Source organism: Gnatocerus cornutus, chromosome 3 (genome assembly GCF_029298725.1).
Source record: "Gnatocerus cornutus isolate USDA-ARS CGAHR chromosome 3, icGnaCorn1.1, whole genome shotgun sequence".
In the NCBI taxonomy this organism is placed as follows: Eukaryota; Metazoa; Arthropoda; class Insecta; order Coleoptera; family Tenebrionidae; genus Gnatocerus; species Gnatocerus cornutus.
In genome coordinates, this window is record NC_142235.1 from 2,251,187 (window position 1) to 2,278,380 (window position 27,194).

General features: G+C 33.9%; 3 protein-coding genes and 1 long non-coding RNA gene across 10 annotated transcripts in view; 2 read left to right on the forward strand and 2 right to left on the reverse strand.

Moving 5' to 3' along the window:
- Window positions 1-27,194, forward strand: part of LOC148176780 (uncharacterized) — a 264,781-nt gene that overhangs the window by 187,853 nt on the left and 49,734 nt on the right. The window contains exons 2-3 of one of the 6 annotated variants that reach the window (XM_088033054.1): window positions 11,176-15,038; window positions 15,152-15,509. The exons of 3 other annotated variants lie outside the window; for them this stretch is intronic. In XM_088033054.1, coding sequence (XP_087889180.1) covers window positions 11,435-14,275 — 2,841 coding nt within the window. In that variant the 5' untranslated portion in view covers window positions 11,176-11,434 and the 3' untranslated portion in view covers window positions 14,276-15,038; window positions 15,152-15,509. Of the gene's footprint in view, window positions 1-8,335; window positions 8,351-11,175; window positions 15,039-15,151; window positions 15,510-17,304; window positions 17,536-27,194 lie in introns of those variants that run through there. 2 more of the 6 variants (XR_015769831.1, XR_015769833.1) reach the window with 2 other exon arrangements.
- LOC148176790 (uncharacterized) lies at window positions 4,309-5,162 on the reverse strand. The gene is made up of 2 exons (XR_015769843.1): window positions 4,859-5,162; window positions 4,309-4,806 (listed from the first exon to the last, which is right to left on the reverse strand). It is a non-coding gene; the product is annotated as an uncharacterized LOC148176790 (long non-coding RNA).
- LOC148176791 (uncharacterized) lies at window positions 20,235-21,064 on the reverse strand. Of its 2 annotated transcripts, none has more exons than XM_088033115.1 (3): window positions 20,955-21,064; window positions 20,511-20,842; window positions 20,235-20,458 (listed from the first exon to the last, which is right to left on the reverse strand). In XM_088033115.1, the coding sequence occupies exons 1-3, from the start codon at window positions 20,995-20,997 to the stop codon at window positions 20,345-20,347; spliced, it is 489 nt and encodes a 162-aa protein (XP_087889241.1). In that variant the 5' UTR covers window positions 20,998-21,064; the 3' UTR covers window positions 20,235-20,344. The 2 variants fall into 2 exon arrangements, with proteins under 2 accessions (XP_087889241.1, XP_087889240.1); XM_088033114.1 differs by having other exon boundaries at window positions 20,235-20,470.
- Window positions 25,455-26,105, forward strand: LOC148176792 (uncharacterized). Its single transcript, XM_088033122.1, has 3 exons — window positions 25,455-25,558; window positions 25,671-26,002; window positions 26,055-26,105. The coding sequence occupies exons 1-3, from the start codon at window positions 25,516-25,518 to the stop codon at window positions 26,088-26,090; spliced, it is 411 nt and encodes a 136-aa protein (XP_087889248.1). The 5' UTR covers window positions 25,455-25,515; the 3' UTR covers window positions 26,091-26,105.

Consider the following 27,194-nt stretch of genomic DNA (forward strand, 5'->3'; position numbering starts at 1 on the left):
TTCACTTTTGATTTTTTCAGTTTCACTTAACATGCAAAACCATGAAACTGTGTAATATTTCATTGGAAAGGTTTCCAACGAACTGTAGAAGTCGCCGCGAGACTTAGTTCTTGCCAAGATATTTGACAAAAATTGATGAAAATTTCGAAAAACGAACGGTTTTTAAGTGAATTTCAGTTCCAAAGTTTACAAATCTCAATAACTCAGAAACTAAGCCAAATTGAAAGATGCGGTTTTAGCCATCGTTTTTCTTGTCTTTTTATGCATCTAATGGAAAATCAGAGAAAAATTTCCACAAAAGGAAGAGAGAATAAATAAAATTTACAAGAAAAAGTCTAAAGAAGAATTAAGAAATAAGCAACTTTATGAATATAAAAAAAGATAGAATTTGAAGAGGGAATTAAAAAACATGCAAGTGTAATTCGATTTTTTTACGCTTAAATGCTGAATTTACGAAACCAACCCGCATTACAGGGTTGTACTCATTTTCTTTCCTTGAAAGGGTACTTCTAACTACCAACACAATGCTACTTGACTCACCCCTTCCGGAACACCCTTATTTAGTCAGGTCCGGGCTTAGCTCAACTAGGAAGTCACGGAATTCTCGCAACAAAACATATTGCCACCTGCCTTATCGGCCTTAATCATTTATTAATGAAATAACCTACCGGGGGAACTCCGCCCCCTGCCCCATCGCTGGATAGCGGCTCGGATTAACTGGCATTGACCCTTTTTCCTGCAACGGAAGGACACCCATATTCTCACTCCGACCCTGGTGACATCTTGACATCTTTTCTTTCTTCGAGCACGGCAAAGTCAACCATTACCATACCCACCCGCGTACTGGAAATTAACCATCCAGCACGCTACCTGGAAGTCAGCCATCCAGGCCTTCTGGAATTAAACCATCCAGGCCCTCTGGAAGTCAGCCATCCAGCTCTCTGGAAGTAAGCCATCCAGCTCTCTGGAAGTAAGCCATCCAGCTCTCTGCAAGTAAGCCATCCAGCTCTCTGGAAGTAAGCCATCCAGCTCTCTGGAAGTAAGCCATCCAGCTCTCTGGAAGTAAGCCATCCAGGCCTTCTGGAATTAAACCATCCAGGCCCTCTGGAAGTCAGCCATCCAGCTCTCTGGAAGTAAGCCATCCAGCTCTCTGGAAGTAAGCCATCCAGCTCTCTGGAAGTAAGCCATCCAGCCCGACATGTAGCCCCTCGCCTTCTGGAAATCTACCATCCAGAACACTTCCTGGAAGTCACCCATCTAGGCATCACACCCCACACACACACACACACACACACATATCCGCCTCTTTTGGTCCCGATCTCTTTATATCGAGAGATTACCAAGCGAGCCCCGACCACGTCGCACCACGGGAGGCCTGTCACTCCCCCTTTTCGTTCAGGCGACCCTTCAGGCTCTTTTCTCTCTCCCTCTTACCCATCGTAAATAAAACATCTGTTTATGGTTAAGAGATTTATTGACTAACCCAGAATATTTAATTGTGGTCGTATTACACAAGTATGAAAAAAGAATAAAAATAACTTAAAAAAAAAATAAACAAAAGTAAACAAAATTTAGGAATCTGTAGAAATAATACAAGGAACTAAAATCTCTATTTTTAAGAAATTAAATAAATAAAAATGAAATTGTGCAAAGAATTTGAAAGATCTAAAGCAAAATGATGTAAGGACAAATGTAATAAAAGAATTCAAAAATATAATAAAACGAATAAAGAAAAAGAAAAAATCTCAATGAAATCGAGAGCGAATTTGACAAATTTTTGGATGTTGGCGCTGAATTAAAATTAAACGAGCTTCTAAAACTGACAATTAGAGTCCAAAGTCTATATATATATATATATATATATACAGGGTGGCCCATCTAAGACTTTCGGGCTCAATATCTTTGTTATTTATGAACGGATTTTTCCAAAATTTAAAATATAATTTCTTGAATAGGTAAGGATGATGTGACATTACCAGCGTCATCCTTGTCTTAAAAATGTTAATTTTACTTGTCTTATTTTAAATTTTAATTAGTTAAAAGTTATGTCATTTTATAAAACAGCAATAATTATACGCGTGTGCCAAAAATCAACCGTCTAGCAAGTCAAGTTGCCGAGAAAAAGACAAAAAAAGGACCTCAACATTTCCAAAAGATACTTACTGATAGTCGGCTATGAAACAATTGACTTCTACAGCGAGTTTAGAGTTTGGACATCCCTGACTTGTTGACGAATCCGTGACATTCATGACATTTGTGACATTCATTTGAGGTTATGTTTATTTTTGAGCATTATGATGAGGACTATTGATTTAAACATGCACATTCACGATTTTTTATCTCGATCTTTTAGTAACTAATCACAATGCATTGAACCGAGCATCGTTTCTCGACATTTGTGATATTTCTTGTTTGAGGTTATGTTTACTTTTAAGCATTCATCATTCATTTAAACTTGCGCAGAACGATTTATCCCGATCTTTTGAAATTGAAAACTAATCACAATGCATCAGACAGCGTTTTGGTGCAAAAATTTCATAGGCACAAGGAAATGTGAGCGAAAAACTTGTTGAAAGTTGGTCGTCACCAGAAAAATGATTGCAGAATGGTTCGTTATGAGGTGCAACTAGTATTTACGACTTCTTTAGCACTGTCACAGGTTTATTGGAAATGGAAATTCAGTGACATGTATGCAGTGAAGCGATTTGACTCATTTATGATTGCATTTGCGTTAAAACAGTAATCTCATTTATGATGAAGACAGAATTAGATGATCACAAGATTTCGTCCTTTTTCAGGAAACTACTTTACTTTGATTAACAAATAATTTGTTACAAGGTATTTTATTGTAAGGTACAAAGTTTTAACAGTGAATAAACTATACCAGTGACAATTATGGCAATGTAACACCATATTTTCTACAATAGTAATGAACGAATGTACAAAAATTTACAAATGTATCAGATATTTACACTGATACAACATGTGTCTGTACTTTGAACATTTATAACAAGTGCAAATAATGCTGGAATATTGTAAGCGTTTGGTCACTGCCATTTTGCTTGTTGGCGATGCGATGAGATTTGGCTTTTTTTTACTAGCAACTCATTTCTTGAACTTTCTTGTAACGAAATGGACACAAACAATTAGGGGCAGCATAAGTTTTTGGATATGTTCTGTGATGGTGAAGAATGAATTTGCGGTATCTTGGTCCGAGCAAATCGCTTGTCGCTTGTCGCTTTCAACTGGAACGATTGCTTCGATGATACTAGTCATTTTCCTTCGCTGAACACTTACCATGTAATGTTGCGGCGACTCTTCATCGAATTCATCAACAAGCAGGGTTTTGGACTTTTAGCAGCTTGGTTACTGTCCGTCAAACATATCCACCCATGTTAGAAGAATCCAAGTGGCATAGTCGTTCATGGTGGTCAACAACACCGTCCAGAACGTTCTGCAATCGTTCTTAATGCTTGCAGAAGGGTACGATAGGGTGTCAATAAGAGTCCTTTACATGTTTGCATCTTCTGGCGGTTCATTGAGAAAAAACAGGTTCAATATTGAAAGTAACAGTCCGTGTTGAAGTATCATTTTCAGCGTGTTGCTTTCAGTCTTGTTCGTCTTTTTTCACTCGTCCAAGTTATTAATTGGTTGTTTAAAGAATTACCCCATTGAAAGAGTCGACCGACGATACTTTGTTAGAAATATCATGTGTGCAATTTTCATTAGAACGCAGTTATAAATGATGTTCATTGTCATTTTGTTTCATTTTTTTCTTGCACTACTTCTTTGACTCGTTATTCTTTCTTAGTGAGAAATTGTCTTGATACCGTGCAAGCACATTTTTCATATGATAATAGAAGGGGTATAGTGGTCCTAGATCGTTAGGTAGTTCGCAAGGTTTGTTGAAGCAACAAATACAACTCGCAACATCATGCACCATATTCAGTTCAAAAACACGAATCTGAAATATCAGATGTAAACAGTGTTCCTACAATTTGCAATGACCTTAGAAAATGTAACTCACTATTATGCGTTTTTGGTGATCCAAAACCGCTTAGTTGTCGGAAGTACATGTATCTGATTTCCATATTACTTATACGTCTTGGTATCATTAGTTGGTTTCCTATTCAAATATTAATGGTACTGTACGACCAATTTGGACTTGAAAAAACTTTCATGATAACACCTTTTAGCATGGCGGTCTTGAAAGTGTGCAGAATTGTGCCTACATTTGTCGATTCGACTTTGTTTCTACAAATCATAATTGAAACATACGAATTTATTAGTCGCATAGCCACTAAATACCACAAAACTCCGTTTTGACATGGGTAAGCTTGTCTTTGCCGTTGCTCTTGTAGGTTCTAAGCCACTCAACGATACAGCATTCTTCGTTACTTTTGCATACCAACTATACCGACTGCACCAGCATTTTTCGATAGCAGCACTACGTCCTAGATTTCATACGTATTGTGAACCAATTTTGACTTCTTGACTACGGCAGTTCACATATTGGAGCTTCGAGCTTAATCTACTTTGGATTAATGACATGATTAAACAAAAGAAAAATGTTAAAAGTATCTAGTACCATACATTTTATAGGCGCAATAAAGAAGTTTGCCGAAAAAGGATGAAATCAGTTAATTCTGTCTCCATCATAATTGAAATAACTGTTTTAACGTAAATGCAATCATAAATGAGTCAAATCGCTTCACTGCATACGTGTCACTGAATTTCCATTTCCAATAAACCAGTGACATTTCTAAAGAAGTCGTGAATTCTAGTTGCACCTCATAGCAAACCAATCTGCAATCATTTTTCTGGTGATAACCAACTTTCAACAAGTTTTTTTACTCACATTTCCTTGTGCCTACGCATTTTTTGCACCAAAACGTTGCCTGATGCATTGTGATTAGTTTCCAATTTCAAAAGATCGAGATAAATCGTTCTGCGCAAGTTTAAATCAATGATTTTCATCATCATGCTCAAAAGTAAACATAACCTCAAATGAGAAATATTTCAAATGTCAAGAACGTCACTGACGTCAGCGATTATTGACAGACCGAACGCAGGGATGTCCAAAATTGGGCGTGGGAAATTATTTTTTTCATAGCCGACTATGATTTTGCATCTTTTGGAAATGTTGAGGGTCTTTTTTCTCTTTTTCTCGGCAACTTGACTAGCTAGACGGTTGAGTTTTGGCACACTCGGATAATTATTGATGTTTTATAAAATGACATAAATCTTAACTAATTAAAATTTAAAATAAGACAAGTAAAATTAACATTTTTAAGACAAGGATGACGCTGGTAATGTCACATCATCCTTACCTATTCAAGAAATTATATTTTAAATTTTAGAAAAATCCGGTTATAAATGACAAAGATATTGAGCCCGAAAGTCTTAGATGGGCCACCCTGTATATATATAAATTATAAACACTGTGGAATCAGCTGTGCTCCAAAATGAAAAAAGAAGCTACCAGTATCCTTTTCTTAATTAACGGTAGATTTGTATTTTATTTATCTAGTCAGCTAGAAATTTGCGAACGTGTCTCTGAACTTGATATTCAAATGTCAAATAATTGACAGATGTTAACAAACAGTTGTTTTTCTAGGTGCTCTGGAACTAAAAAACGTCTCCATAAAAGTTCCTCCACAAGTAAAAGAATGCGACAGTGTTACTCTTCACTGTTTCTACGACTTGGAACACGACGAACTCTTTACAGTTAAATGGCTCTTCAATGGGAGCGAAATTTTTCAGTACAATGACTTTCAATCAAAGAAAAGAATATTTTCAAACAAGGGTGTTAATGTAAGAGTTTCGAACTCGAACGCCACCACTCTGGTTATAGAAGGTGTTAATGATTCGTCTCAAGGAGAATATACCTGTGACGTCATGGCGGGTCGACCTTCTTTTGTTTACTCATCAGCCACAGCCAACTTAAAAGTATCGAAATAAATAGATAAATCCATGGGGAGATTAAAAGATTTTGTTGCAGGTTGTACTAAAAGAAGATAAATCTGAAGAGAACAGACCGTGGATCAAGTGTGGAACTTTAACGCCCTCGGTTTTTGCACGAATTGCATACAACATTTTTGTACTAGGACTATAAAGTGACACTTTACGGATGAAAAATCATGTTTTGCATTGTCCACTAGGAATAAACAACTGAATCTGTTTCTGTGTAGTAATTATTTGGAATATACCATAATTTTGACAAAATTTCGACATTATTTCGGTTTGTATTTGACTGAATCCGGACCTGACAGAGCAAAACTGACTTCAGATTCGGAGTCAGGAGCGATTTAGAAATAACTTTCCACTTCAATACAATTTTTTTCTACAATTTCTTGATGAATGTAAACAAAGAATATACCTTAGATAAACCGAAAAAGAAACTTTGGAAATTAGATAAATTTAAGGCGAATAAACAAACAAAAAAGAGAATGAAAAAATGTAAAAACGTGAGGCATCAAAAATGGAGAGAACAAGAATATCAAAACTAAATTTGAAGAGTCTAAATATAATATCCAAAAGTAAAAGAAAGAATCTAAATAATTCAAAAAAATTTAACCAACTGATAAAAACGGGATCGAAATAATCTAAAGAAAAACTTTAAAGAAAGGCCTATAAAAAATAACAGTTGCTGGTCGGCGCCTTGCAAATGTGATCTTGTTTGAACTTGGCATTGAAACGTCAAACAGGAGAATGACATATATCAAGACAGTTCACAGTATCAGTCAATTTGATTTTTAATGTTAATCCACATCATTTAGTAGGGTAAATCGTACTGATCATAATTACAGTATTTCTGTTTGGCGTTGTCAAGCCAAGTTTATAAGTTTGGATGCTATGACAGATAAGCAAAAATTTCAAGTAAATACATAGTATAAAGGGAACAAATCGAAGTATTAATAAAATAATAATTGATAATAATAGATAACAAACAATAGAAAGACACATACAATCTTTCTCGGTCCATTTGAAGTATTGCGTGTCTTAAATAAACCGTTAAAAATTGACACGATTTCAGTGTAACAAATTGAGTGAAGTTGAGATATGGAAGAAAAAATGCATGCATCTACGAGTATCTCTAAACGCCCACATCCACCAGACAACAATAAGGTAAGTTTTATAGAAAAGGTTTAAAAATAAGCGTTTTTTAACCTGGGAGAATTGGTACAGTTTAAAAAACAGTAAGAGATTTAACTTAAAATTTTCAAAATTGCAAAAAATCTAAAATGTGATTCATCTCAGCAATTTTTCAATTTGATAAGAACTAGTCGCCTTCAATTTCAAGGTTGTAAACTGATAGTGATAAGATAACAAAAGATGTTTAAAATTTGTATTTGCCGTTGTTTGGGCGGCTTAACTAGTCAGTTAACTAGTTAACTAGTTAACTAGTAACTCAAAGTTGTTTGATAATGATTAGTAATTAATACAATTAATCACCTTAAAAAATTGAAAGCACAATTACTTTCAATCTACGCTAAACTAAACGAATCCCCAGTTCAAAACCGAAAATCAAAGAAATACGATTTAAATTTTTTTAAATAACATATAAAATTGAATTTTATTTGTTCTTGTTTTCCTGAATCTTTAAGTTAAATTCGGTTTTTAATATCAGAGCAATTTTAACGATACTGTTATTACTGCATCAATAAAAAAATTGAGTTAAAAAGTGTAAATTTTTCGTTTTTCGTTTGAAATGTCGCTTTGTGTCTAAACTAACCTTTTTACGGCAAATATGCCGTTCCAAGACAATTTTACGGTCTGTTTTACTTTGGCACTTCCTGAGCACATCTAACTTTAAAAGTAAGGTTAGTTTAGACAAGAAATCGTGACAGCGCTCCAATTTTAAAAATTCCAAAATTTTTATTAAATTTTATATTTCTGGCAATTTTAATGTTAAACCATTGAAATTAGAAGACAATCTTCGTTCTGGTTCACTTTTTTACTTAGCTAAATTAAAACTTTTTATGCCAAAAAAAATATAAAATTATAAAAATTTTTTTGAGGACAAATAAAAATTTCAAAGTTTCTGTTAAATTTTATATTTCTGACAGTTTTAAAAACAAACTATTGAAATTCGAAGACTATATTTGTTCCGATTGGCTTGTTTTGTTTTTCTCAGCCAAATTAGAAACTTTTAGACCAAAAAGTAAGATTTTAGAAATTTTCGTTTCAAGGACAAAACAAAAATTCTAAAATTTCTATTAAATTGTATATTTCTGGCAATTTTAAAGTTAAACCATTGAAATTAGAACACATTATTCGTTCGATTCGCTTGTTTATTCATCCAAATTACAAATTTTTAGACCAAAAATAAAAGGTTTTAAAAAATTTTGTTTTGTGGACGAACCAAAATTCAAAACTTTTTATTAAATTTTCTATTTCTGGCAATTTTAAAGTTAAACCATTGAAATTAGAAGACAATCTTTGTTCTGGTTCACGATTTTACTCAGCTAAATTAAAAATTTGTATGCCAAAAAAAAAGTTATAGAATTTTTTTTGAGAACAAACAAAAATTCAAAAATTTCTATTAAATTTTTTATTGTTGGCAGTTTTAAAGATAAACGGTTGTAATTAGATGACTATATTTGTTCTAAATCGCTTGTTTTCTCAGTCAAATAGGAAAGTTTTAGACAAAAAAATGAGATTTAAGAAATTTTCTCGTACCAAAAAGTCTAAAATTTTTATTAAATTCTATATATCTGACAGTTTCACAGATAAACGATTGAAATTACAACATATTACTCGTTCCGATTTGGTTGGTCCCTCTGCCAAATTTGAAATTTTTAGACCAAAAAAGAGAAGATTTAGAAATTTTTGATTTGAGAACAAACCATTCAATCCAAATTTTTTAGTAAATTTTACATCTAAAAATTTTAATCCCAAAAAATTTGAAATCAATACCCATTTAAATTAGTTTCTTTACTCGGCGGAATTAGAAAACTTAAGATCAATAAAAAGACAAACAAACAAAACAAAAATTCCAAAGTTGTTTCTAAATTTCATCTCATAATCCGTTTTATAGCTCAAAAATCGAAATTAGAAAACTTTACTTATTTCATTTAACTTGTTTTCTCTACCAAATTAAAATAATTTAGATCAAAAAATAATTTTCGCAAACTTTAATTTTGAGAAAGAATTAAATATTTTAAAATTTTTATTACAAATTAATTTTGGCAGTTAAAGCTAAAATATCAACAAAGATGCATTTAAAAATCTTCATTTTTAAGACGATTCAAAAATTCCAAAATTTCTTATACATTTTATTTCTCTGGCAGTTTTAACGCTGAAATATCGAAATTAAATGACATTATTTATTTAAATTTGCTTGTTTACTCGGCCAAATTAGAAAATTTTAAATCAAAAAAGTAAAGTAAAATGGGCTACCAAAAATTCTAAAAATTTATTATAAAATTTTATATCTTTAGTACTTCTTTAGCTCTTTCGAAAATACAGTTTCATCCTTTTTAATCTGCATATTTCGTAGTTCTAGGTGAACTTTAAGCTCGCAGCTAAAGCGACATTTCAATTCATTGTATCAGAGCGCTAAAAGTGGCTGGAAGCACAAATTGAAAAACGCTGTTTTAAACTAATTTTAAAAATCGTAAATGCATATGACTTAATATATGTATTTTAGATCTTTAAAAAAAGAAAAGGTACAACTGATTGGGGAAAACTATATGAAAGCTACTTCATGGCGAATGTCGTACTGAATTTGATGGAAGACGACTCCGTTGATGATTTTAGTGTGGCGGCGAATGCGGATGGCTTTGGTAGCTTCGATGATGTGGTTATAGAAACAAGTAAATTTAATTACGCGGTTCAACTTACACATTCAGATTCAACAGGCAACTGGCCTTTAAACAAGGGTAAACATTCTGTCCCAATTTTTTTTCAATCATTTAAGAAAGAACAGGAGAGGCTCTCCGGTTTTGATTTAATTTTCTTTACAAATAATAGTTTTCCACACAAAAGTGAATACAAGTTTTTTGCTGACCAACACTTTAAAGTACGAGTTGTAGAAACCGACGCTGTACCTTTACTTAACACTAATGCAAGCAATCAAAAATGCTTCAAGTTTGAGATTGTTTCAGACAAAACTACACGTGGTCTTTCAGAAGACTATTCCAGCTTTTTTGAACATTTTTTTGTATTTACAAATCAGAATAACGTCAAAGAATTGGAAAAAAAGCTTTTTCGGCGAATCAGAAAACAGTTTTCATGTCGACATGAAGTGTCAGAAAAGTATTTAAACTTTTTCAGGGATTGGAATCTTGAAAAAAGTCCTAGACAAAACCTCAATAAATCAATGATAAAAGAGCTGTTTGCATTGTATTTAGTTTCAGCACATGTAAATTTTTTCTCCTTCGGGGACGTCAGTAGAAATCGACAAATTCTTCAAAAAGCAACTTCAAAGTTTCGTGTCACTATTTTTGATAAACAGTGGGTTGAATGCTTACGAAAAACGTCAATTGAGAACAAAAGTAACTTAACATCTGAAAAAACAAGAGAGATAAACAGAAATTATCAGTTGACAAAAAGTGATGTCTTGACTGACGAAGACTATACAAAATTTTTGTGGTTGTTGAATGACGACTGTTCACTTATCGTTGATGCTTGTCCGGAAGTTTATGAAGCAATTAAGTTATGTAGTCATAAGAATTTTATATTGTTGACAAATTCCATAAGTGCGGACATCGAGAAACCTTTTCAAAACATGTCTGACTTGGAAAATTACCCTGAAATTTTTAATGAAATGTTGTCAAACTTCAACTGCTTGATTTCCGGTAGAAATGTTAATTTAAAAGATAACAATTTAGACAAAGTAATTACAACCAACGACTTAATGTTAATGGTAGATCAAGACAACGAAATTAAACAAAAACCTGAAGACCTCCCAGTACCTTACACTCCCAGAATATTGTACCGAGATTTTGTTAATTTGCAATTTTTAAATCAAATCAACAACGACAACTTGGTTTTAATTAGTAACGTTTATAGCGACGAACACATAAATTATCTCAAACAGTACGAACCTGTGAATTTTAACACGGATGAGCTAAACAAAGAAAATTTTTCAGAATCGGATCAAAAACCGGTTTTTCTTACAACTAGTGGTCTCTGTACAACACAAGAGTTTCAAAAAATTTGCGAAAAAAGTAAAAAAACAAAAAAATTCCACTTTGAATTAATTGATGGAAAGATAGACTTGCTGGAAAGCAAAGATGGCGTTTCTAGTTTGGAGCAATTTCGGTCGGGACACGGTTTTACTAAGGAGGAAGATCTGGTTGCAACAGATACAGGAAGAAATTTGCATTTGGTCGTTGGAGATCCTGGTCTTGGGAAAACTTGTTTATTGAGGAGCTTGAAAAACAGGTTTCTTTCGGACACAATCGCGACATTTATTACGCCTCAAGACATGAAACAAATATGTCGATTCTTTAAAACATGTCAAGACATTGATGAGCTAAATAAGAGAATTCTAAAACTGAAGCATCCGAAGTGGAGTGACTTTGATCATCGCGTTGTAAATTCACTGATACAAACAAGAAGTGTTGAAACTGTTTATCTCTGGGATGCATTAGATGAAATGTCTAAGCAAAATCGTGAAACGATGATTACAATTATACGACAATTTTCGGAACGCGGGATCGTGCAATGGTTAACTTGTCGACAACATCTAAAAAGACACTTAGAATCGAGATTTGGGGTTCTATCGAGGACAATTTCGGAGTTTGATAAAGACCAACAAGTTGCTTATATCACTGAGAGACTCGCTTCTGATAAAAATGATCTGAATTCTGCAACATCAAAAGTAATAGATAACGACACATTGTACAGACACAGAGATATTCTAAGATTTCCTTTACAAATTTACATGCTTACTGAAACGTTTCGATTGAATTTAAACAGAGTTAAAGACTTTTCGGAAGGATTTTTCTCTCTAAGTGATCTTTATGAGTACTTTGTCGAAAAAAAAATGAATTTTTGTTACAAAAAAAATCCAAAATTTGACGATGAAGATCTAGATGAATTGACTCACGAGAAGCAGGCATTGATCAGTCAATTTGAACGTTTTGCTTTGAAGACCGTTTTTACTGAAAGTATTCTAGAGCAGTTGGGTGTGAATGTAAAAGAATTAAACAAGAAGATGAGGGAAGATCTAGATTGCGATCGGTTCGGTTTCGTCACGCAAATTGTAGAAATGAACGCGAAACGTTTTATTAAATTTGTTCATCATTCCTACGCCGAGTACTTTGTGGCACGTTTTCTCGCACGACAAGAAAACCGTGAAATCAAAAAGTTCCTTTTCTATGACCAGTACAAGAGTATTCGTTCGTTTTTCGATTTTATTTTGGCTAAAGATTGTCCTGCTCACAAAGCGGTTTTATGCAAGAATTTCTCGCAACTGAGGGAAAATGAGGCCGAAATTGGCCGTAAAGATGCAGGTGGGAGAAATCCTTTGCAGCTGGCGTGTTCTTGGAGTAAAAGAATGAAACTATCATCGGTTGAAAAAGTGGGTACAGACTACCATCTAAACGCTGATTACAACAACATCACTGACAATCCTTTGGAACATTTAGAGACAATTGATTTGCTGCTAGAAAAATGCGATGTCAATGAAAAGGATGAGTTATTCGGGATGAACGCGAAGGAATACGCCGAAGAGATCAAAAACGTCATCGCTCCCCTAGTCATGGAGGAAAAAGCTCGATCTCAACCTTGTGAGGACAATTACAACATTCACTGCAACGTTTTGCTTTATTCTGTTCTTTTTGTTGTTCCAAGATTCGTCGTTTTTCTTAAATCCCTCCTAAACCGACTAACTATCGGTTATGGGAGGAAGCAGAATTTGCTTGAGATTGCTTGCGAAAGAAATTGCGAAGAGATGGTGCAAGTGTTAATTGACGAAGGTTCCAACGTTGATGCTTCGAATGAACTTGGCGATACACCTTTAATTGTTGCTTGCAGAAACGGGAGAGAAAAAACTGCAGAATTGTTAATCCACGCGGAAGCTGATGTCAATGCTTTCAACAAAGACGGCGACACACCTTTAATTGTTGCTTGCAGAAGCGGGGTGGATCAAATAGTAAAATTGTTGTTATTTAAAGCAGAGACTGATTCCAATCGTTTCAATAAAAAGGGCGACACAGCTTTAATCGTTGCTTGCAGAAACGGAGCAGAAGAAATAGCAAAATTGCTAATTAACGCAAATGCCAGAATTGATGCATCTAATGAAAATGGTGACACTCCTGTAATCGTTGCCACCAAAAATAAAAACAAGCGAACAGTAAAATTGTTGATTGATAAAGGCGCCGATGTTAATGCGTCCAACAAAAAAGGCGACACGCCTTTGATTATTTCTTGCAGAATCGGAAAGAAAGAAATTGCGGAATTGTTAATGACCGCGAACGCTACTATCAGCGCTCGTAATGAAAATGGAGACACACCTTTAATTGTTGCTGTCAAATATAAGAAAGAACACATAGTAAAATGGTTAGTCACTAAAGGCGCCGACATCGATGCTTCCAACGGAAAAGGCGATACACCCTTAATTCTCGCTATCAGATATCGAAAAGAAAAGTTAGTGCAACTGTTTGTTGAGAAGGGAGCCAATATCAATGCGCCCAACCAAAAAAGTGAAACTCCTCTAATTGTTGCTATCATGCCTTCAATTTTAGATTCTAACGTGGACAAAAGAGAAAGACTAGTAAAATTGTTGACTAACGCAAACGCCGACATTGGTGCTTCAACTGAAGATGGTGATACACCTTTACATGTAGCTATCAGATATAACAAAGAAAACATTGCGGAATTGTTGATGCAGGCCGGTGCCAACATCGAAGCTTCTAATAAGAAAGGTGATACTCCTTTAATGTTTGCCATCACATATGGTAAAGAAAAAATAGCGAAATTGTTAATTAACGAGAAGACTGTCAATGTTTCCAATGAAAATGGTGATACTCCTTTAACTGTTGCCATCAGATACAAAAGGCAAGAAGTCGTCAAATTGCTAATCAGGACCGGGGCCAATATCAATACTTTTAACAAAAATGGTGATACACCTTTGATTGTTGCTATCAAATACAGAAAAGTAAAACTGGTAGACTTGTTGATTGAGGCAGGGGCCATTAATATACCTTTAATTGTGGATAATTCAGTTCTAGATTTTTACACTGACAACAGAGAAAAAATTGTGAAATTGTTACGAAAAGAATATCTAAGTTTTGCTTGTCAAGGACAAATAACGCGGTACTAACCAAAACCATCGTGCGTTCAAATAAAAAACAGATCACAGTTACCTTTGACATGCTTTTGTCAGCGTGGAAGTATGTCGTTGATCTAAGCTACAATGACATTAGTGACAACTAATTAATCACGGAGAAATTGCATGACGACGAACTGCAACATTTTTTTGATGTTAGAATTGGTGGCTGACACATTGCAAATCCTTGGGCTACGACTTCAGCTTCTCTGACTTGTGGTCTCACATCAAAAACAACTTTCTCATAAATTGCGTTTAATTAATTTTTTGAGTCTGGGATAAAGTGAGGTTAGGAATATCATTAGTAATGTCAAGTGTCATTTCAACATGAACCATGCGACATACGCTAGGAAAAATTTCATAGGTGACCTAATCCGTTTTTTTTGAACGCTCGATATATTTAATCTTTTATACTCAAAATTCAAATTATTATTATTATTAGCCGATTTCGACTTCAAGTTTTCTGAAAAAGCTTGGTCGTTGTCTTTTTTATATTTTTTGTATAATTTGCATCATTTGCAATAGTTCGCAAATTTGGGGTGCATGGTTTCGTAAGTATTTTGTCTGATTACGAAACATAATATACAATTTTGTGTGGAAAACACAAGTCCACTGGAACATATTAACAATGTTTACTGCTTAAATTTCGGTATTTTCAAATCAAACTCTTCATTCGTTTCAAATATCTAACATCATCAACAATTTTGCTTGCCATCCTCTCATCAAGGATCATCTTATTCAACGCTGGAACGTTTTTGTAAGTATTCACACTCCTTTAGGGGGGGTAAATTACATTGTTTAACAGTGTTAATTTAATTACTTTGTTAATAAATTGATTTAAAAGGGTTTCTCAAAATTTTGGGGTTTCAGATTCTTCAGTTCTCGTCTGCTTGGCTCTTTCCGAAAAAGCTATCATCAGTTATCATTTTCGTCACATAAAAAATACAAATCGTAATAGTGGCAGAATGTTTGGGTTCCAGGCCTGCTTTCAAGTGAACTTGCGGCAAATCAAAGTTGCGTTACAGCAGTAGCAATCAAACTGCGTCGACGCAACATAAAATCAGATTCCAAGACCACTTTACAAAATCTTTTTGTTCTTCAACTTTGAATTAAATTGTTGGTGCAGTCTGGTAGAATTTTTGTTTTTTTTATAAAAGTAAACTATACTTTGAAAATTGTAATGAAGCGTAATTTTGTTACTTAACAATTTTAGTTTTAGTTTTTCTCTATGTCGTTATATTTTTTTGTTTCTGAAACAGTATGTAACTTTTTTTATGTTTTATGTATTGTTTTATTTTAGTTATATTATGTAACATCCAATTGAAATAAAACAGAGAACATAAATTGTACAATAAATGTTAATAAATTTTCTTACCAGCTTTATGAACTCCTGGTCTACATAAATTTATCAAGAGCAATGAAATTCATTATGTGAAATCGAATGTTGACACATTAAGAAGGAAAAAAAAACCTCAACTTGGCAATCGCTCCGATGAAGGTAAACAGGAAACTAATAATAATAAATACGTTCGATTTGAAGGAGAGTGTCCCCCCTTTTTAGCACACTGACCTGATGTCTCCAAGGAGGGCTTTGAGACACTAAATAGTCCCGTTTTTGAGAAATATAGGCTAATTCGACTTGAAAATAGAGCGAAATATTGAAAATCTGCCGCGAGACGCTCAAAATGCACTTGCAAGTTTTGTAGATACAATCAGCGGCAAAAAAACTAAGCGAAATGACTCTAACGAGGTGTAGCAAACTGTCGTAGTTTCGAATATATTCAGCATTAAAAATTTCGATCCTAAAAATTTACTACCCGAAATTTAAATAGGTTAAAACACAGTTATTTGTTGTCCTGTGTGAATTTAGAGCTCATATTATTTAGAATCTGCTCGAAATTCTGTGTAAAATGAAGCGCAATAACGCAAGTGTGTTCTAAAAATAAGCGAGAAATCGATCAAAAAAAGTGAACAAATTTTTAAATTCTGAAAAATCCAAGAACGAATTCTTAGCAAACAAAAAAAGATATCTCATAGTTTTTGAGATATGAAACAACGATTTTTTTTGAATCTTCAAAAATTATTACCTTTCGCGAGTACCCACAATTTTAATCGGCAATAACTCCGTTATTTTTTGACGTACGAAAAAAAGTAGAACAGTTTTGGATTCAGCTTGAAATTTTCCGTTCAATAGTACCAACAACTTTAGTTTGCTTCACAAATAAAGGAGACATTGGCCAAACATTGTTTTCAAAAGATCGTTTTGGGGTAATTTAGAAGGACCTTTTTCTTTAAATACATTTCAATTATACATAAATCGAAAGTGCAACTTAAGATCTATCGACTGGTCAAATATCAGGTTGCTAGGCCAAATAATTTACGAGTGGCGATCAAAAAAACAAAAAATTCCAAATTTTTAATTAATTTTTGCGAAAAAAATGGTCATCAAATTTCGCACATTTTAGATCGAATTCTAAAGGAAGAAAAGGCGAGAAAACTTATAGCGCAGGTTGTTTTTTTTTATATCTGTCGTAGTTTCAAAGATATTAAGCATTTAACATTTTGGAACTGAAAATTTACCATTTGAAACTTTAATGGACTATAATTTAATTATTTGTTGTCGTAAGTGGACGTTATGTCCAGATTTAGAATCTGCGTGAAATTCTGCGTAAAATGAGCTTCAATAACCCAACGTTGCTGCAAAAATAAGCGAGAAATCGACGACGAAAATTTACATACTTTTAATTTAATCGTTTAACAATTGCAACAATTTGACCAGTTGCTTCTCGATGATGTTTTTACGACCTGTCAAATTTGCTTTTTAGGCGTTGTGGAGATGTTTTTTCATAAATGAGCGGGAGAACAAGAACGATTTCATAAAATAACGAACTTTCTTTTAAAGACAAAATTTTGAAAATTTGCAAACGCTCATAGTTGACAAAGCTCTAGAAGCTGTGTATAATTTTGTTCTTTATGTGCGTCGTTAAATACAGTTTTTCTAATAATGACGGTCGTGAAACAAGTTTGTTTTAAAAAAATAAATGTAATTTTCAAAAAGTCGTTCAAATTGCTGGTGCGAAAAGTGATTTCAGAATTTATCTCCCTAACGTCATAGTAGATTATATCTCGTAGATTGAACAATTTCTATTGTCTCTTCATTAACTAATAATTTTTAACTCATTTAGGAAGGATCTTTGGATAAGACACAAGTACTTAACTAAACATTTAACTAAATCTCCACCCGCAAAGCCGTGAAAAAGGGAGCAGTATAAAATGGTTTAACTCCCCTATCCCTACAAATATGGAGATGTGGGATTAGGTATTAAGTTTTTTATTTAGTTTTAGATTTTTAGATTAAATAATAGATAATACGAATTATGTACTACTATAATTTAATAAATAAATAAGTAAATAATAAGAGAGATTAATTTTTTATTTGTAACTTTGACGATTTAAGTGAGTCTGATTCCATGTTAATCTGTTAAAACTAATTTTTATCCACTATATGAATTTCAAATTTAAATTTGAAAAATTCTAGAAATGTCCGTTTTAAATTCAACGCATCCATTATTTAGAGTACTAACAAAACTATTAGAATTTATGGAAGTTTAAAGACCCTCTTAACTTTAAAAAGCATTTTATAAGCGCGACTTTTGTATAATTTTTTGGGAGCAATTTTTTTTAGGTAATCTGCCATTGAGTGACGATTCCATCAACTCTGATACCATTCTTTCATCATCATCACTTTTAGAATGGTAAAAGCTCTTTCCCTGTTCTTCACTATAATTTCCTTGTAATTTTCTAGATTCTTAGGAAATCTGTCTAGATAACTAGAGAAAGTGAAACTTTATGCTCATATTTACTGAAAATCTTGAAGCATTCCAACTTTTGTTGGTCACGTGGCGTGCACAAAGCGAATTTTAACATAATAATAAACACTTTATTAGAATTCGTGTTCTGAAGAGCCGACTCCAAGTCTAAATTACTAAAAATATAAAATACCCCAAAATCATAAAAACTAGAGCCAATTCAGTACTTTCAAGAATATATTCGAAAACTGTTATCTTGAAAACATAGAAATCCGCAGAGATATTCAGGGCAACAAAAAAAATTTTTTTGTTGAGCTGTGTAATCTAAGTAATTTTTGTAAATATAGGAACATATCAGTTTAGGGTTTTTATACAGTGTAACTTTCCCTAAAAGAAAGCAACCAATAGAAAGCGAAACACCGAAAATGTAGGCAACCAAGGTTGCAGGTGTAAAACCTGTATTTAAAAAAATCTGCTTCTCGTCTGATCAGCGAAGTTAAGCAACGTCGGGCGCGGTCAGTACTTGGATGGGTAACCGCTTGGGAACAGCGTGTCGTCGTCTTTTTTTATTTTCAAACAACTGAACGAAATTAAAGACGACATAAATAAAATTGGTTACAATTATTAACATTATGTTGGAAATGCAAAAGATTTACTTCCCATTCAATGCAAAGTGAATAATAAAGAAGTTTATAAATGTTTCTAGCATCAAGGGTGGCTATGAAATGTCAAAGAAATTTGCCGCTCATTACAAATGTGGGTTTCGATTTTTCAACTGACATTTGCAGGTAACCTCAAACATGGAACAAAGTAAGTTTTGCGAAATAAACTGTTCACTTGTGGTTTGAAACTTGGAAATCAAAAACTTGAACACAAAACTGTAACTGAAACGTCATTGACGTAAATAACATTATAAACAATCTTCAAGAGAGTTATATTCACTATGAAAACAAAGCGGCAAAATAGTCTACAACAGGAATTTCAGAGCCACCCTTGATGCTAGAAACATTTATAAACACCTTGTACTATGTGCTATGCGTGATCTTTGACTTAAAAAAGGTATGCAGAAACCATACAACCCACAAAATTGCAAAAAATGAACTAATACGATTTTCTTTATTATAAAAGATCCCTTCAACCAGTATCCTAACACTTAAGGCTGCAATTTGAACCGTGCGGTACTAGCCTCTAAAATCATTATTAATTTTAGCAGAAAATATCCAACCCACATGCTCCCTTTTTGTTGTTTACGGTCTAAACGATCAAATGAGCAATCCGTCACTATTTATACTTTTGAAAACATTTCAAAAAAACGTACCATTTGATTATTTTTTAATCTAAACTTTTCAACGTCCAAACTTCAGATTTTGAAATTGGAGTATATGATTTCTCTGTTGTGAATATTATTGTTAATTATTATACCAATTAATAAATTCCAAACGCGTTAAAACGTTTTTATTTATTTTTCAAAAAAAATCTAACCTCCAAAATGTCAAGAAATTCATGTAGAGTGTTGAAAATATCCTCGAAAATAACATAAATATTTGTTTACAAAAGTGTCTCAAAGGCATAAAAAACATTACAATAAACTTCACTTGTTCACTACTCTTTAAAACTTAAAAAATATTTTCAATTCTTTAAGGTCGATTATCTCAAAACTATGTCAATGTCGATTGGATGTTTTCTGCATAACTGCGCTCACATAAAACACTTGAGTTTTTCCGAATTTTACTGTGAGCTGACCGTTCTGAATTCGTAATTACTCGTAAGTTTAGAAACAAAGCAAGTGTAACTAATGAATGAGTTTGAACAAAAAAGAAAACACGACATTATGAACTTCTCAAATCTCAAGTTTTTTTTTGTCTTATGTGCAACGGTCGGCAATTATTTACATCTCAACGTAAGAGTTTTAATTTGAAAATCAAAATGAGCCGAGTCATAATATAAACATTACCATTGCATCTTCTTATTAAAAAGCGGTAATAAACTTGAGAGAAATCTCGCCTGAATTTCTGTCAGACAGTGCTATTCCTTATATAACTACTGCTTCAAGTTGACTCTTTGGAACTCGCGGAAGTTCTCGTGAGCGATTTTGCTCCGTCAGGTCCGGATTCAGTCAAATACAACCCGAAATAATGTCGAAGTTCGGTCAAAATCATGGTATATTCCAAATAATTAGTACACAGAAACAGATTCAGTTGTTTACTACCAGTGGACGATGCAAAACACGATTTTGCATCCGTAAAGTGTCACTTTATAGTCCTAGTACAAAAATGTTGTATGCAATTCGTGCAAAAACCGAGGGCGTTAAAGTTCCACACTTGATCCACGGTCTGTTCTCTTCAGATTTATCTTCTTTTAGTACAACCTGCAACAAAATCTTTCAATCTCCCCATGAATTTATCTATTTATTTCGATACTTTTAAGTTGGCTGTGGCTGATGAGTAAACAAAAGAAGGTGGACCCGCCATGACGTCACAGGTATATTCTCCTTGAGACGAATCATTAACACCTTCTATAACCAGAGTGGTGGCGTTCGAGTCCGAAACTCTTACATTAACGCCCTTGTTTGAAAATATTCTTTTCTTTAATTGAAAGTCATTGTACTGAAAAATTTCGCTCCCATTGAAGAGCCATTTAACTGTAAAGAGTTCGTCGTGTTCCAAGTCGTAGAAACAGTGAAGAGTAACGCTGTCGCCTTCTTTTACTTGTGGAGGAACTTTTATGGAGACGTTTTTTAGTCCCAGAGCACCTAGAAAAACAACTGTTTGTTAACATCTGTCAATTATTTGACATTTCAATATCAAGTTCAGAGACACGTTCGCAAATTTCCAGCTGAGTAGATAAATAAAATACAAATCTACCGTTAATTAAGAAGAGAAGGATACAGGTAACTTCTTTCATCATTTTGAAGCACAACTGATTCCACGGTGTTTACAGTATTAAATGAAATCGTTTCATATTAATTTATATATATATATAGACTTTGGACTCTAATTGTCAGTTTTAGATAACCTCGTTTAATTTTAATTGGGGGCCAACAGCCAAAAATTTGGCAAATTCGCTCTCGATTTCATTGCGATTTTTTCTTTTTTGTTAAACCGTTCTTTTTATTTCTTTTTATTCTTGATTCGTTTTATTACATTTTTGAATTCTCTCTTTACATTTGTCCTTACATTATTTTGCTTTAAATCTTTCAAATTCTTTGCACAATTTCATTTTCATTTACATATTTATTTTCTTAAAAATAGAGATTGGTAGTAGGTGTATATTAGGGGGTATATGAAAAAATGTGCAATGTATTTTAAATGGGACTTCCGGTCGGTGAATGTAATGTTTACGGGTTGTCTGCCAATCGGGCGCAAATAAAGAGTCGCCATCTATCGGCGAGTCAATGGTTTGAAACTTGGGTAGATGTGTATGTGGTGTGTGCGTGTACTCGTCGAAATGTCTGTATCCTGAGAGAGGTTGTCGGTAGGAGGCGCCGTTTGCCGTTAGAACGTGACATTTTCGCGTGCGCGTCTAAATGGCGGGAGATTTAAAAATCTCGTCGATCACGCGCTTCTTTTAAATCTTGTGGGGGTATCAATAATTTGAAATATTTACTAAAAGATATAAAAATTGCGTAGGCGAAATGTGTAAAATAATAAATCTTTTTTTTTATCTATTATTATTACATAATATTTAACATTAATACATAGAAAATATAAAACATAATAATAATAATGAAAATAGAAGCAAAAAGTATAAAATAGCAAAAATGTTAATTGAAAGTAAAAAGCAGAAAATTTTATGTATTATGATGTACGTAATTTTTTAGCAGGATGTTTTCTGTTGTCCTCGTTGTCATCGTACTTGTCGAGATCATCATCGCGACGGTGTTTGGGGTTGTAAGCTGTAAATGAAATATTATCAATATTTTGAGATGAATGATCGACATTATCGTCATGCTGGTGTTGAATGGAATAATGTCTCCATGGAAGTGTCTCGAAATTATTTGAACAAATGTATCGTTTATTATCAAAAGGTGATAAAGCAATTTTATTAATTTTAAACGTATAAAGTTGATGTTTTTTTGATCGAATTGTATTAAATGAAGCTGAAACAGTGTCATAATTGATTAATGTATTATAAAAATCATGAAAGGTAATCGATCTTGGATCTTTATTTGTTATAGTAATTTTAGGTTTTCTTCCAACACCTTTTATTTTTGAAAAATTGTCATCAATTCCGTTTACTTTTGATGAATAAACTTTTGGTCTTAATGATACGAATTCGGTTAAAATTTTTGATTTTAACTCATCCTTCATCATTCCGGGTACCTTCTTATTGACTTGTTTTATATTAAAAATATTATTGATAGGATAATCAGAGGTATCAAAATAATTATCACAATCTGTTCTAATTAAATCGTAAATTGTTGTTTTATCGTTTTTGTTAAGCGAAGTAAATTGATAAATTAAACTGTCAGTATCCATATAAAGAATATCATATAATATATAATAATGGTAATGGCTATACAGTAGATAGGCCCATGGACAAGTCCAGAGACCACAAGGTGTTCCTTTTCTGTAATTTTATTAAATCAATTATTAAAATCAAACTGAAATATATATACTCACCACATACAAAAATAAGCCATTGGAGCCATTTGGCTCCACACCCATTGTGTTGTTTCCCAACACGATATTTATGGAATTTGGTGGAATTTCTTCCACCGGAATTATTGCCAACTAAAAATAAATAAATACTTTACACGCAAAAACTTACACACACAAATGAATAACTTACATATCTCACATTAGGCCAGCGGTTTTTTATATACAATTTAATTTGTTCCATTTTGAAATGGATGTGAATATTGCAGAACATTTCTCAAATTTATATGAACCCTCTCTCCCGCACACTTTTACATATTTCCGGTACCACCCCACAAGATTTAGAATACGCGCGCGCGCTCAGTCATTTTTAATTTCCTCTCATTTCAATGTGCGCGCGATCGACGAGATTTTTAAATCTCCCGCCATTTAGACGCGCACGCGAAAATGTCACGTTCACGACCTGCTGTATATCTACGGCCTGTGCAAAATCTCGTTTCCCCGTATCAAGAATGTTTCCGCGAAAACGCATTTTTTTGCCGAGGAGGGCGCCACTGCTCGGGCGCTTTTGACATGGAGTGCGGGCACTACCGCCTGTAAAGTATGCAACCTTGCACTGTGGAGGATCAACAAACCGTGTCGGTCCATTTAAATACTATTAAAAGCGTTGTTTAGATGCAGTATTTAATTATTTTTTGTATTATAGTTGGGTTGCAACTTCTTAAAATGTATTGCCTTAATGATAATTTTGGTCAGTGAATGGTAAATGTTTAATTTCAGCCCGAATACAAACTGCTATCTCTATTAATTTTTGGCATATTAAGTTGAATTTTGATAAATTCGTAAAGTTATTTTTTAGGGATATTTATTTTATTTATGCAACTTTGCAAAATCCATGGCGATACAAAATACAGCAGATATGGTAAATTCAATTTATTAGGACTTTTTAAATAATGCTATTTTCTTGTAATTTACTTCGCGTTAGGAATATTTCTAAAAGTTAGGTATTTTAAGAGAAGTTGCTTAGAATCGAATTTTAAATTCATTTATACCAAATGAGGAGTTTTTAAACAAAAAATTTATAATGTTTATTTTATCATACAGTTTTAAGCAATAATACATTGTATAATTAGAATTGGCAAACCAAAATGAGCCATGAATTTTTTAGTACATATGAACAATGTTGTCCATGCTCTCTTACACAATTTTGAACCACTTTCAACTTTAAATTTTGAGTTCCCATTATGTATAATTTTATGCGAACTCAAAAATAAACAAAATCATTTATGTGAATAAACAAAATATTAATATTTCATTATCAATAATTAACGATTAAATTTAAAGACTTTTAATATTTAAAAGAAATTGAAATAAGAATTTTAAGTTGAAATTAAGTCAGGAATGACTTGTGAGCAACTTTTCTTAAAAATCGAAGATGTCCAACACCAAGGAAAAGTTCATTTTATTCAAAAACTCGTGGACAATCTATTATTTCCAATTTTTTTCTTTAAAATTAAGAAAGATAAAAGTTTATTCATTTAAAGTACAAAGCACTGTATTATTTTTTTGTCTACTCTCCAGATATATCAATTTTATTTTAATTTTCATCGTCAAGTGACAAACGCCTGTAACTTTTTTTTGCGATTTTTAAAATATCAAATTTGGAAAGTCGCCATTCGTTGGCGTTTTTGGACCACTAATTACGTCAAAAGTGTTTTAAAATAAACAATTACTATTCAATGGCAGTATAGATAATACATATTAAAAGATTTCAACCCAACCATAGTAAAAACACAGTCAAAAATAATTAAATACTGCATCTGAACAACGCTTTCAATGATATTTAAATGGACCGGCACGGTTTGTTGATCCTCCATAGTGCACGGTTGCATACTTTACAGGCGGTAGTGCCCGCACTCCATTGTTGACAAATTGAATTTTGGGGTTAGTAAGTTTTTTGACTTTTGAAAGCAACAAAAAACACAAACGTAGAACAAAGTAACGATCGTACACAGAGCACACATCGAAAACTTGAAAAAGCAACAAACAACGTGTAATAATTTGAAAATTCATACTTCAAATTGGAAATGTCAAAAACAATGTTGGTATTAAACCCTATATGGTAAAATATTCCCAAAAGTGCCCGAGCAGTGGCGCTTTCCAAAGCATATGCGGAGAAACAGTCGAACTGCACGAATGCACAGGTCGTAAATATACAGCAGGTCGTGGTCACGTTCTAACGGCAAACGGCGCCTCCTACCGACAACCTCTCTCAGGATACAGACATTTCGACGAGTACACGCACACACCACATACACATCTACCCAAGTTTCAAACCATTGACTCGCCGATAGATGGCGACTCTTTATTTGCGCCCGATTGGCAGACAACCCGTAAACATTACATTCACCGACCGGAAGTCCCATTTAAAATACATTGCACATTTTTTCATATACCCCCTAATATACACCTACTACCAATCTCTATTTTTAAGAAAATAAATATGTAAATGAAAATGAAATTGTGCAAAGAATTTGAAAGATTTAAAGCAAAATAATGTAAGGACAAATGTAAAGAGAGAATTCAAAAATGTAATAAAACGAATCAAGAATAAAAAGAAATAAAAAGAACGGTTTAACAAAAAAGAAAAAATCGCAATGAAATCGAGAGCGAATTTGCCAAATTTTTGGCTGTTGGCCCCCAATTAAAATTAAACGAGGTTATCTAAAACTGACAATTAGAGTCCAAAGTCTATATATATATATAAATTAATATGAAACGATTTCATTTAATACTGTAAACACCGTGGAATCAGTTGTGCTTCAAAATGATGAAAGAAGTTACCTGTATCCTTCTCTTCTTAATTAACGGTAGATTTGTATTTTATTTATCTACTCAGCTGGAAATTTGCGAACGTGTCTCTGAACTTGATATTGAAATGTCAAATAATTGACAGATGTTAACAAACAGTTGTTTTTCTAGGTGCTCTGGGACTAAAAAACGTCTCCATAAAAGTTCCTCCACAAGTAAAAGAAGGCGACAGCGTTACTCTTCACTGTTTCTACGACTTGGAACACGACGAACTCTTTACAGTTAAATGGCTCTTCAATGGGAGCGAAATTTTTCAGTACAATGACTTTCAATTAAAGAAAAGAATATTTTCAAACAAGGGCGTTAATGTAAGAGTTTCGGACTCGAACGCCACCACTCTGGTTATAGAAGGTGTTAATGATTCGTCTCAAGGAGAATATACCTGTGACGTCATGGCGGGTCCACCTTCTTTTGTTTACTCATCAGCCACAGCCAACTTAAAAGTATCGAAATAAATAGATAAATTCATGGGGAGATTGAAAGATTTTGTTGCAGGTGTCACGCAAAAAAAAAAACAAACTGACCGACTAAAGTCGCTCGGGCCGGCTGGTGACAAAATTACGCCGGTAGCTCAGTCTGGGTGGGTTCGTTAAAACTCACCGACCCGACAATCTTGAGGGCGCCAGGATCCTCCGGCTACGACTTGCGAGTACCCGGATCCAAAGTACTCGGTGTAGCTTACCCGAACGAGAAAAAAAAGAAAACGAAGAGAACTCTAACCAGGAACGAATATATTAAAAAAACACACTAATAAAACCTAAACAAAAAATACAGGAAAACAAAGACGTCGTCTTTACACCGGCAATCGTTGCTGTTAGATTTACGACGATTCGCTGTAGACCGAACGCTTGCGCAAGCCGACGGCACACCGAAAATCCGCGCAACAATTCGATCGTACAAACTCGCAATTACCGGGTCCCGACTTACAAGGACGTCTGTACAACAAAAAAAACAGAAAAGAAATGACTAAGTGTGAAACGGTTGATTACAGTGAAGCTGTAATCTCCCAACTACTAATTACAAGTAACAATTAACAAGGACGGTTACGGTGAAGCCGTAAACTCCTACAGGAACAAGTTAACAAAACGGTGACACGATGACTCGAACAAAAACGTGGATAAAACGATCTGACCTTGACTCCTACAGCTCCTCCTACCGACTCTCCTCTAGGTGCTCCCGACTGGTGAGCCTTCCCGAATCCAACAGGGAAGAGGTTGTACGGCTCGGTCAAAACGGTCAGCCGCAATCCAGTTTCGAACTTCCAGTTCGCACCCCCAACCAAAAGGGGAAAAAAACGAAACAGAGAATAGCCCAGAATAGAACAGGCTAGAACCCAAAATAGAAGGCCGATGGAAAGCGGCCTTAAAGTTTTCCACGTGGTTCACGTCGTGGTGGCTTTACTCGATCTCGAGACCCGACAAATTCCGGTTGCCTCCAGGAACCTTAGTGACCCAATCCAGATACCAATGTACCAATCAAACCAAAAAGGCCACTAAGTCACACTCCAAATTCCAAAATACCGAAACACTCTGGAGCACCGTACGCCACGAGATCTAAAACGCAAGAGAACCACGGAACCAGAATGGCTGCTATCGCTTCTTCGGCTCTACGTCACATTTCGTCATTGAGAAGGTG

Excerpts from the sequence above, each read along its gene's own strand:
- LOC148176791 (XM_088033114.1), bottom strand. The coding sequence starts at position 20,997 with ATGATGAAAGAAGTTACCTGTATCCTTCTCTTCTTAATTAACG. Across the intron at positions 20,843-20,954 it reads CCTTCTCTTCTTAATTAACG|GTGCTCTGGGACTAAAAAAC; the intron begins GTAGATTTGTAT and ends TTGTTTTTCTAG. Across the intron at positions 20,471-20,510 it reads CAGCCACAGCCAACTTAAAA|ATTTTGTTGCAGGTTGTACT; the intron begins GTATCGAAATAA and ends GGAGATTGAAAG.
- LOC148176792 (XM_088033122.1), top strand. The coding sequence starts at position 25,516 with ATGATGAAAGAAGTTACCTGTATCCTTCTCTTCTTAATTAACG. Across the intron at positions 25,559-25,670 it reads CCTTCTCTTCTTAATTAACG|GTGCTCTGGGACTAAAAAAC; the intron begins GTAGATTTGTAT and ends TTGTTTTTCTAG. Across the intron at positions 26,003-26,054 it reads CAGCCACAGCCAACTTAAAA|GTGTCACGCAAAAAAAAAAA; the intron begins GTATCGAAATAA and ends ATTTTGTTGCAG.